Below are 12,202 nucleotides of genomic sequence, written 5' to 3' on the forward strand. Positions count from 1 at the left end.
AGACCTCCTTACCTAAATAATATCTTCTTTCCAAGCTACTTCTTCCTCAAACTACCTTTGTTTCTGTCTTCCTTGAGGCTTCTTGACAATGAGTCTATACCCAGTCTCTACTTCCTCAAGCTACTACTCTCTGGCTTCCAACTATATTATTTAATTAAAACTGTTCTCTCAGAGGTTACTAGGGCATGTTCATTACCAAAGCCAAGGGCTTCTTCTCCATCTTCATCCTCTACAGAATCCAACACTGTAGACAAATCCGTTTCTTGAAACTCTCTCTTTTCTGGGTGTCAGCTATCTGACATCCATCCAGTTCACATTAGTCATCTCCTAGTTTTCTCAATTTCCTTCCAGGGATATTTTGCTCCAGCCTGCCCCTTAAACCTTAGTGTTCTCAGAACTTCTGTGAGCTTCTAGGCTTCTATGGTCTTCTGTCTCAAAATCTGCCTCACTTGAGCTCACACCTATACAGTTATGAGTACTCAAGCTAAATCTTCCACCCGTTGTGGCCACTGGACTCCAAACCTGAATTTCCAACTATCCACTAACCGTTGTCCACACACAAACATCCCAGACTAATCTCATCAAATTTCTTCCAGAAGATGCACTCCCTCCTGGTCTCCTTAGCTAGTAAATGGCCTGACTGTGATGGTTAAGGTTATGCGTCAGCTTGGTTAGGCCATGATTCTCAGTGGTTTGGCAGATATTATGTGATCATCTTCCATTTTGCGGTCTAATGTGAACTTCCAATCAGTTGAAAGGGGAATTTCCTTTGGGGTGTGGTCTGTATCCAATATACATAGATTTCCTGGCAAAGCTCACCCTCTCTGGATCTTGCATCTGACTCATCATTCTCTGAACTCCAGTTCTTGGAATAAGAGCCAGCAGCTTGCCATCTGACCTGCTGATTTTGGATTTGTCAGCCCTTTACAACCATGTGAGTCAGGAAAAGCCTCTAGCCTGACATCTGGCCCACTAATTTGGGACTTGCCAGCCTCCACAACTGTGTGAGCCATTTCCTTAAAATCAATCTCTCTCTCTCTCTATACATACATATATAAATATATATATACACATATGCTTCACTAGTTTTGCTCCCCTAGAGAACCAAGTCTAAGACACTGACCATCCACTTAGTTTCCCAAGATGGAAAACTTGGGTCTGTATATCTTATTAGTAACCAAAAAACAAAAACCAAACCCATTTACATCGAGCCAATTCCGACTCATAGTGACTCTATAATCTGAACACCAAATTGTCTCTTAAGTTATCATTTCCTCTCCATTCCCATGACCCTAATTTAGGCCCTGATTCTTTGTCGCCTGGGTAATTTCAGTGGTCTCTAATCCATCCACCACATGGCTACAGAGTTATCTTTCAAAGTCCAGACTTGATTATGTCACCCCTGCTAAGAACCTGAAATAACTCCCTGTTGTCTATAAAATCAAGCTCAACCAGGAACACAAAAGAAGGTCCCGGTTAGAATGGGAGAAAAATGTAGAACAAAATTCATATTCATAAAAATTCATCAGACTGATAGAGGCTAGAGGAACCCAAGACTATTGCCCTAAGATACTCTTTTGACCTGGAACTGAAGGCACTCCTGGAGGCTACCTTTCAGCCAAATAATAGATTGGCCTATAAAATAAAGAAGAACACCTGTGAGGAATGTGCTTCTTTAAACAATCAACTATACACGACCAAATGGCCAACATTTATGCAAAAGCAAAGATGAGAAGGCAAGGAGGGGCAGGGGAAACTGGATGGGTGGAAACGGGGCAAGCGGAGTGGAAATGGTGAGAGTGCTGAAACCTTGCGGGCATTGTAACCAATGTCACAGGACGATCTGCGTATGAATTGTTAATTGGGAATCTAAGTTGCTGTGTAAACTTTTACCTAAAACACAATCACATATTTTTAAGAAAATCAAGCTCAAACTCTTTAGTATGGTACTCGAAACCCTTCGCATTCTGGCCCTGTCCTATGTCTTACCAGCCTCGTCTCCAGCACTCCTCTCCATAGACCCTATTCTCCAGCCACGCTAATCTACTGCCACCCCTCAGGCTTCTGTTCACGCTGTCCTCTGCCTCAAATGCACGTCTCCTACTTTCTCCAGTCAAATCATTTCTACCCTTCACGAATCACTCAAATGTTGTCACCTCTTTGTTGAGATTTGTACAGCTTCCTAGGCAGAAAAATTACTCTTGCAATACCCAGAGCGCTTTATCTTCATTAGAGAACTCATCGGTTGTATTTACAGTGACTTGCTTAAGAGTCTTACTCTCTTATCATTGAAGGCAAGGATGGGGCCTTCATATCCACAGCACCCAAAACAGAGCCCGGCACACAGTAAGGTATAAAGAAGTGTTGGCTGAATGAATGAATACTAGAAGAGTTGTTTTTTATATTACTTGCCCATTACCCGACCTCCTTCCCACCCCACACCAATTATAGTGCTCAATATGTAAAGAGAACAAGGTAAATGATTGCTAACTGACAGATATCTCTGATATTTGCAGGAAAAAAAAAAAAGATTCACTATGTGTCAATGGAGGGAAGAGATACCTTCACAAAGACAGCATTCAGCCTCATAGCAGCTAGGTTTAGAGCTACCAAGTCTAGGAGGACATCCAATGCAATATCAACTTCGGCATCATTCCCACTGCAGATATGGGTCACTAGGGCACCAACCACTTCCTATAGGGGAAAGAGGCAACAGGACAGTGTGAAGCAAAAATATGGTTTGGCCATCTTTGAGGTTCTGGCCTGAGGCCATTCCAATTTCTCCGTTGCTAAAGTCACAACCCACACTATCCCATCATCTAATTCTATTACCTAGTTTTCAGTAATTTTGGCTTCAAAATGCTTAGGGTTGTTCTTCCCTAACTACACTAACCATTCAGTCTTGACTTATTTCTCATAATTTATCAGTGAGCATTATCTAAGACTTGCTGATTTTGTTCCTTGGCATAGTTATCCTCTTTCTTTTACCTATCTAGGTTAAATTTTAGCCTTTAAATCATGGTTGTACTTAAGACGCTTGAAATGTCCTGAAATGATAGCACGCAATGACCTAAAGGTTTTAAAGGTTTTCTCTATATAGTACATGTTAGAATTATATTTCCAAGCAAACATGGGTCATGAGAGTGCCTCCAAGACATTAAGAGGGCTCAAAAACATCTTAGGTGCCATTCTCCCTTTTCTTTACGCTGCTGCTCCCTAACAGAGTCATATGGTTTTTCTCAACTGCAGTAGCCAGCCAGCTCATGCCAGCTGCATTTACGGCTCTGCTTTAACTTTTTTTTAATTTTATCTTCATTTTCAAAAGTTCCGTTCAGATGTATTTTAACATTGTTACTAGTAGATACAGTATACATAAATAAATAAATAAATAAATAAGACAATTTATTCTTTACTTGTTTTCATAATCCCTTTCCACAAGTACAGCTCTCCTTCTCTGGACATGCGGTGTTATTTTGTTTCTCATGTTCGTGGAATAGGGTTTGGCCCTCAGAGTAAGCCCTCAAGTATTTCTCCTTAATTTGTTTCCCACCACACTTTTTCCAGAGAATTGCAGGATCAACTGGAAGTTAGTTATTTGCAGTTGAATTTTAAAACTGTCACTCCTGTACTATCAAAACCACCTGATAATCCCAGCCCTGTAAACGAAGGTTTATTTGAACTAGACTGGATCTGGGCCTTAATTTTTGACTCAGAGCATGTTACAGCTCAGACCAGAGTTCAATCCTCCAGTTCAGTCCCTGTTTTATCGCAGTTGGAACTGCAACTGAGATTTTCCAAGCCTCAGCTCAGAGTTCTTTCCACTTCAGCGCCCTCCAGCCAACAAAAAATTAACTTCAGATAACATGCAGTTCACTTGGAATTGCATTTCTTTCCTTTTCCCCGAATAAATATTTGCCAGAATAATTGTTTCAACATACCTGCTGGCAATAAGCATCAAAATACTTAAATGCATGTTTGTAGAGGAGACTGCCAAAAGAATTTATACTCTGGTCTACGGAGTGCAACAAACTCTGAGCCAGCGACAGAATGGACGGACAAACGTCCTTAAGAACCTGTGAGAGGGATGAAAGAAAAGAAGTTGTAGAAGAAACTTAGTCATTATAGCACCTGAGAGTTGCTCACTCTTTTGGGATGTCAGAGTTCTCCCCAATTTTCATTTTAACTTCAGGAACCTTAATCTTTGTTTTTTCTCAGAATAACTCTTCACCATTCTGAGTTTTCTCTCAGGAGCACTGGGATTCAACATATGGGTAAGAATTGAACTTGAAGTTAAATTATATACTTAATAGCACTGTTCCTATCTGCCTGAGTTGAGACTAGAACCCAGATCTTCTAAATCCCAATTTTCTCACTCAACCATTCTGCCTTCCTGGGGATGGGCTGGGCTTGCTCTGCCTTGGTTATGATTTGAAACATGTCTTTAAGGTTCAACACTAACTAATTTCTTTTAAAGATCAAGAAAAGAACTGGTCATGTCCTACTAGTAATACAATAAATGGACATTAATGAACCCAGGGTAAAGGACAAGTTACTAAGTCCAGCTCCTTTACTGACATCACCATAACAATACTAAATCTTACATTAAGTACTGAGCAGGATATAATGCTCTGTTGGAGAAAATGCAATAAAAAATTATATATGGCTTCTGCCCTCTGAAGAATTACAGCCAAAAACATACAACACTGACAGAGGTAAGCACAGGAAGGACTTAAAAACAATACAGACATTAAACCCATTACTGTACATGAAATCTTAAGACTCAACTATATATATTTTTTAGTTCCTATGCCAAGCCCCAAAGCACTAGTCCATCCAGTTTTCTAAGGAGTTCTACACTGTTAATGTCCTGAATATTCACCTGTCAAAACCCTATTCCCAGCTTACAAAATTCCAATTCGAGTGATTTAAATTTCAAGAGCAATGATGAGCCACGGTTCACAGTGTTTTATGGTCAAATTGTGATTCAATAGATTCAAATTCTGTCTCTACTAGCATTCCTTTGGTCCAATCATCCTCAGGGTTTTCTAAACCACTTAGAAGAGAATACAAAAGGCAAGTTTGTCAAAGCTGCAGATCACACAAAGCTAGGCAACTAAACAAGGAGCTAGGACAACTAAAACGAGAAATGCAAAATTAAGATTCAGAAAGTCTCAGTGGGTTTGCACAATGGGCTCAAACTAACAAGATTCCAACTAAGCAAAAATCCTTAAAGGGAATCAATCAGCACATAAGAACTCAATCATTTGGTGTCTTGACAGAAATTTTATGGGAGCTGGAGCCCTGGTGACACAGTGGTTAAGAGCTCAGCTGCTAACCAAGAGGTTGATGCAGTTCAAATCCACCAGCCACTCCTTGGAAACACTATGGGGCAGTTCTACTCTGTCCTGTAGGGTTGCTATGATTTGGAATCGACTCGACAGAAAAGGGTTTTGTTTTTCTTTTGGTTTTAGTCTTCCATTTTAGGTTCAAAAAGTAAGTTACACAAGTATGTAATCAGGAAGACCCAAGTTAAAATGGTTTCTTTAAAAAAACAATTTAGGGTTTGAGTCAAATAAGTTCACCATAAACCAACTTTGTGACCTTTTTGCCAAAAAAGGTAAAACGCAACCTTAAAATGCCTCAATCAAGCTAAGTAATAATCCCACTATGTTTTAAAATATACTTAGCTCCCTGCCAAAGAGCCACACCCAGGAGAGGTGTTGTCGAGATTCCAACATCGGGAAGGAAAGGTTAAAATGACCTCTCTCTAACTTCAGGCTGTTGTCCGATTCTCTGACACTTACCAAAGAATGAGTACAGAAGGTGCTCTGTAGCAGCTGTTCTTGAATGCAGCCTGATCGAATCTTATTTCTTAGCACCCTTTCAATGTACTTCTTTGTCTGAGTGTTGGTGCTATAGATGATGAGAAGCATCACCACGTCAAAAATCTATTGTCAATAAATATGCAACAATATAGAAAAATAGTTTAATAAGTCAGTATTTACCACAACAAACCAGCAGCTCTCAACATTTTCTCCTTTAAAACACAGAATGAATGATACTCACTGCTCAAGTCACATGGGAATAGCTCCATTTTCTCACAACACCCAGAAATATTTTTCAGAGAAAAAGTGCCACAGCTATTGACTAGTTACCTCTCATTAAAGGAAACATTGGAATACAAGTGAAAGACTGGTATTATTATTGAAATAACTTTGAATACTTTCATATTTATCTAAAGACAGAAAAAAAGATGAACTTGCTTACTAAATGCAGTATATATTTTCATTGTTATTAGGAAAACTACCCCCATGAAAAGCTGGAGAGATTATAAATGCCCCTCAATATTGGAAAAGTTAAATAGATTATGATCAAGTAATTTTGGGGATCCTATACAGCTATTAAGTAGAATGAGCTAGATCTGTATTTTCTGATAAAGACATCAATGACATATTGTGAAATAAAAAAAAAAAAAGCAACCTGCAAAACAATAATTATAGTAAGATCCTATGTTTGTAAGAACAGTATACACATTTCTAGGTATAAGATCGAGCCAAGTCTGCACACACACACACGTACAACTTATGAGTGAATAGAAAAAGTCTTGAAGAATGATTACCCCTCAGGAATGGGACAGAGAGTGAAGGGAAACTTTATTTTTTACTTTTATATATTCCTTGTGGGGTTGTTTCTTCCTAATTAGCTTGCATTACCTACTTAAAAAAAAAAAAAAAGTTAAAAAATCAAGCTGGACAAAAAAGGAAAGCAAATTACTTGGGACATCACTGAAGGCCCCATTCTTATGGACACCAAAATTGAGAATCATTGTAACAGAACAGAATACAGCCATTAAAAATGACAATGAACACAATGTAGAAGCATGCAAAAAATGTTTATGATATAATTTTAAGAGAAGACAATCGGACCACAAAATGATATTTATGCAATGATTGCAAATCCGTAAAACAGGTATGCAGGTGGCCAGGTGTAATGCACAAATAAGAACAGCTATGTTAGATTATTCTAACCCCCAACATACAAAATAATTATTGTTTCATTCAACATCAAAAAAGCATTTTAGTCATCTAACAATTGGATAACCCAACTAATAAAAATCCCACAAAATGAAATAGATTCCAACTAAGCAAAAATCCTTAAAGGGAACCAATCAATACATAAGAACTCAATTATCTGGCATCTTGAAAGAAAAAGATATTTCCAGAATGAAAAGTGGGATAGATTCAGTACCATCCCCTTGACAGTACATGGACTGTTTGATTCACTCTAGTGAGATCCACATAGGAAAAATAAAGTAAAAACAGACTACCATTATCATGACAAATCGATGGGATTCAGAGAAAGAGCAATCACTCAAATACAGTGGCTGTGACTCATTACCCAGGCTTTGCTTCATCATTAGCAGTGTTCTGGGCTGAACTGTGTCCAGGTAAAAGGTATGTTCAAGTCCTAACCCCTCTACCTGTGAATGTGATCTTATCTAGAAACAGTGTCTTTGCATATGTAATTAAGTCCACAGGAATTATACTGCGGTAGGGTGGGCTCTAATCGAATATTACTGGTGTCCTTAGAAGAGAGACAGGCACAAAGGAAGGTGACCATGTGAAGACAGAGGAAGAGGTTGGAGTTACGCTGCCACAAGCCAAGGAAAGCCTGAGACCACCAGAAGCTAGAAAAGGCAAAGAAGAATTTCTCCCGTAGAGCCTCAGAGAGAGCACGGCCCTGCTGACATCTTCATTTCAGACTTCTAGCCTCCAGAGCTGAGAGAACAGATTTCTGTTGTTTTAAACCACCCATTTTGTGGTGATTTGTTATGGCTGCCCCAGAGAACTAATACCAGTGGAGACTTGGTTTCTTTAACTGCACCTCAGTATAATTGTTTGGAATGTTAACATTTCCCATCATGGATATTTTAGGCTTATTCTACTGGCAGAATAAATGAGTAAGGGCAGACCATCTGGCAAGTCACCGCCTCAGATCGTCTTCCCCGAACAGCTGATGTTTATTAGAACAGCTACAGAAGGCACAGAAGGGAAGACTGGAGGTAGGGAGAGAAAGAAAGCAGGAAGGCAAGTTAGCCAACATCACTATTTCTAGGTCTGCCATACTTAAAATTCATAGTACGTGAATATTACCTTGTGGTCAGACACTGAAGCAATGTTTTCAATTGCCTGGAAAAACAAGGGTCACGAAGCTATTAGAACACAACAGTGAAACACTTTTTTTACCTTATTCTGCAAGCAGCCCTCTTCTCTTATTTGTGTGTCAATTTGCCCATCTGGCAACCATCACCTATCATTTCTACTTGAATGGCTCTCAAGACTTTTATTTCAACCTATTTTTATTCATATATGAAGTACCTGGGTGGCTTAAGCAATTGAGTGCTAGACTACTAACCAAAAGGTTGGCAGTTTGAACCCACCTAGAGCTGCCTCAGAAAACAGCCTGGATATCTGCTTCTGAAAGATCATAGCCTTGAAAATCCTATGGAGCTCAGTTCTACTCTGATACACATGGGGTCGCCATGAGTCAGATCAACTCGACAACAGGTTTTTTTTTTTTTTACTGCTATATCTGTTACTGATTGTCACCCATTTCCTCCTTAACACTCAAAGTTCCAAAGATCTCACTCACCTTAATCCACGCTTCTGCAATGGTTTTCTCATATCTAACAGCTGACTTTATTACATCAAAGAGGAGAATAACACAGTCCTGGTCGCTGCTTTCTTGATTTCCTGAAGAACTACAAGTAGCATGGGATAAAAATGATTCTTCACTTACCAGAGAGGAACTTGTAAGATCTGGGTTCCTGCTTACTAGCCATGTGCCCTGGAGCAAGTCACAACCTCATTTGTAAAATGACTAAGAAACTTGCTCTGTATTCTATCTGGGATTGACCTGAATAGCTGAGAGAACATATATAAAGATGATTTCAAAAACTGTATAGTATTATATGCACATAACATTGCTACCATTATGTGTAGTTGTAATTACTAAACTCTAACTGTCTTGGCTTCGGGATGAATGTGAGAAACATCCCTTGTCTGTGCGAGAAAACGGGTGGTAACTGTCAATGAGCTCTATACCTTATTCGTCCTTTACTTTTCAACCTGCTTTGGGAAGCTTGCAACCGTGATGGCAGAATACAGTGCTGCAGATCCAGCTGCTTCCGAAGCTCAGAAATTACCTGCAGAAAGTAAATATTAGCTTCATGTTCTGCTCATTCACGGTGGACCTACACAGTCCATTCTCTCTAAAGGAGAACCATGGCAACCTCCTGAAAGACTGAGGAAGAGGAACTATTAAATGTTAGACAGGCATTTTGAAATACAGAGTGGATGGAAATGGCTGATGCAAGAATAGTATGTCACACCCTTCAAAATTCCAGAAATTCCCGGAGCTACTATACAAAAATAGCAAATACAACCTGAGCAGCTAAAGTAGAGCAACAGACTTGGGCAGTAGCTCCATTCTCTTGCCTGAGTGATATCTGGATTAATAAGCATTATTAATTTGTCAGAGAAAAGAGATTGCGACCTATTAATTTAAGTCATTTATCCTGATGTATCTTTATGTAGGTCTGTCCTGAGTTTCACGAGGGTGCCACTGCCATTCCCTGTACACGCTAGGATCTAGTACCCTACAGGTGTTCAGTGGAATGTAACAAGGTACCTGAACTGCATCCGTGGCTGTTATGGCATGAAGAATAAACCTGATTATCACAGGTAAATCTTCCAGTTTGACAGCTGACAGCTTACCCATCACCAGCTGGCGGACCTAAAAATGAAAAGCAGGAAAACCTTAAATATTTTCATGCTAACACCTCAACCTGCTATTGACTGGTTAGGTAAAATTAGAAAAATCACTTCTTTCATTCAGTTTTCCCACTTGTAATTTAGGAAGAAAAACACTCCTTTTATTTTTTCCCAAATTACAAGTTCTCATCTGCTAATACCACAACTTCTTCACAAACAGACAGGTGATACACTTGAAATACTATTATTATCCTACATTTTAGAGTCTGAATTCCCTACTGCTTAACAGGAGGCATAAAAATTATTCTTTTTTTAAAAAATTGTGCTTTAAGTGAAAGCTTACAATTCAAGTCAGTTTCTCATACAAAAACCTATATACACATTGTTATGTGACCCTAGCTGGTCTCCCTCTAAAGAGACAACACACTTCTCCTCTCCACCCTGTATTCCCTCTGTCCATTCAGCCAGCTCCTGTCCCTTTCTGCCTTCTCATCTCGCCTCCAGACAGGAACTGTCCACTTAGTCTCAAGTGTCTACTTGAGCTAGGAAGCACACTCTTCACCAGTATCATTTTATGATTTAGAGTTCAGTCTACTCTTTATCTGAAGAGCTGGCTTCGGGAATGGTTTTAGTTTTGGGCTAAAAAATTTTTATTCTTATTGGGAACAGTTTGTAAATATTCAGGCAATACAAAGGATTCCCACTGAAAACTTATTGTTTACAAACAGACCAGTGGCTCTAGCATAGTGTGGCATATGAAACCAACTGAAAAGAAAAAAAGGATCAAACGTCATTTGCTATGGTTTCAAAATAAAATTTCATTATGTACAATTTCTTCCAAAGGCAATGGCTGCCTGACACTGAATCCAGGAGGTCAGAAAGCCAGCTCGGTTCTGGAGAGCACAGTCTTTCTACCTTAGACAGGAGTTTCTGGTCGAGTTGGAGGCTGGAAAGAACGTCCAGGATCGGGACAGTGAGGGGAGTGTTCTCCATTAGTAGGTCACTATGAATAAGAGAGAAGGGGGGAAAAATTGTGCAGCGGTTTTAATAGAGATGGGCAGATGTAACTCAGGGAAAGCCACTCATTAGAGTTTGGGAAGCGAGGATATACTTAGTTCCTATTGGATTATCGTTAATAGTATGTTTCACTAAAAATTATTTTGATTACAAAAAATAATGCATACATTATAAAAAGTTCAAGTAAATGTAACAGGAACAAGAAGCCTTTCCTCACCATCTTCACTACTCAGAGGTAACCACTATAGACAGTCTGATACACATCCTTCCTGAAAAAAAAAAAACTCAAAACAACTACGACGAAGTGTGGTAAGTACAATAGATGAGGGTGCAGGGTACTTCTGGAGCACATGGTGGTGGGTTGGTGATGGATTCTAGAACCAGACTACACAAAAGGACAAGCTATGATTAAAGTGGGTGGTACAGTGTTCTACCCAGAGGGAACAGCCTGTCCAAAGACACAAAGACTAGACATCTCTGGACATTTCTGGAGGGAGCTTTGCAGACAACTACAGAAAAGGAAGTATTTCAAACTGAATTCTCTTCAACTGCTTTTAGGACAACCAAGAAGTTGCATTAAGGCAGAAACACTATTACTAGGGATATAGTTCTCCCCTACCGACCTACCAATTAATTTTTCTTTTTTTTTACATGAATGGCAGTAAGTAATGGGTCTCAGAAACGGGTCTGATGCAGAGATGTACATTAGAATTAATCATCTAGGGGCCAAAGGAAAGTAGATTTTTAGTAAGCTCCACAAATGAGTTTGACATGCACTGAAAATTGAGGTCCCCTTGGTTGGAGGGAATGATAATAAAATGTAGGGATCGTGTTCAAGTTCTCCACAGACTAAATTTACATACCTGTCTTAGTTATCTAGTGCTGCTGTAACAAATATCACAAAGAGATGGCTTTAAAAAGCAAAAGATTTATTCCCTCACATTCTAGGAGACCAGAAGTCTTGAATTCAGGGTGCCAGCTCTAGGGGAAGGCTTTCTTTCTCTGTCAGCTCTGGGGGAAGGTCATTGTCATTATTCTTCTCCGGTCTAGGTGATTCTCAGCACAGGGACCCCAGGTCCAAAGGACACACTGTTTTGGCTCTTGTTTCTTGGTGGTACAAGGTCCCCCTCTCTCTCTGCTTGCTTCTCTCCTTTATATCTCAAAAGAGATTGACTCAAGATACAACCCAATCTTGTAGATTGAGTCGTGCCTCATAACTGCCTCTAATCCTGCCTTGTTAATGTCATAAAGGTAGGATTTACAACACATAGGAAAATCACATCAGATGACAAAATGGTGGACAATCACGCAATACTGGGAATCATGGCCTAACCAAGTTGACACATATTTTTGGGGAAAAACTCAATTTATAACACTAATGCTAAGCCAGACTTCATGATCACAACAGGTGT

The 12,202-nt window shown here is 39.5% G+C and overlaps 1 protein-coding gene across 6 annotated transcripts in view; it reads right to left on the reverse strand.

Moving 5' to 3' along the window:
* Positions 1–12,202, reverse strand: part of FANCD2 (FA complementation group D2) — a 53,687-nt gene that overhangs the window by 30,369 nt on the left and 11,116 nt on the right. For 4 of the 6 annotated variants that reach the window (XM_010589974.3, XM_010589972.3, XM_010589973.3 and 1 more), the window contains exons 10-17: positions 10,689–10,776; positions 9,691–9,795; positions 9,105–9,205; positions 8,653–8,761; positions 8,154–8,189; positions 5,805–5,948; positions 3,939–4,073; positions 2,563–2,694 (exon numbers count right to left, since the gene is read on the reverse strand). In XM_010589974.3, the coding sequence (XP_010588276.1) occupies positions 2,563–2,694; positions 3,939–4,073; positions 5,805–5,948; positions 8,154–8,189; positions 8,653–8,761; positions 9,105–9,205; positions 9,691–9,795; positions 10,689–10,776 (850 nt within the window). The remainder of the gene's footprint in view (positions 1–2,562; positions 2,695–3,938; positions 4,074–5,804; positions 5,949–8,153; positions 8,190–8,652; positions 8,762–9,104; positions 9,206–9,690; positions 9,796–10,688; positions 10,777–12,202) is intronic. The other 2 variants (XM_064274904.1, XM_023547933.2) reach the window with 2 other exon arrangements.

The sequence above is a fragment of the Loxodonta africana genome, chromosome 22, assembly GCF_030014295.1.
Source record: "Loxodonta africana isolate mLoxAfr1 chromosome 22, mLoxAfr1.hap2, whole genome shotgun sequence".
NCBI lineage: Eukaryota > Metazoa > Chordata > Mammalia > Proboscidea > Elephantidae > Loxodonta > Loxodonta africana.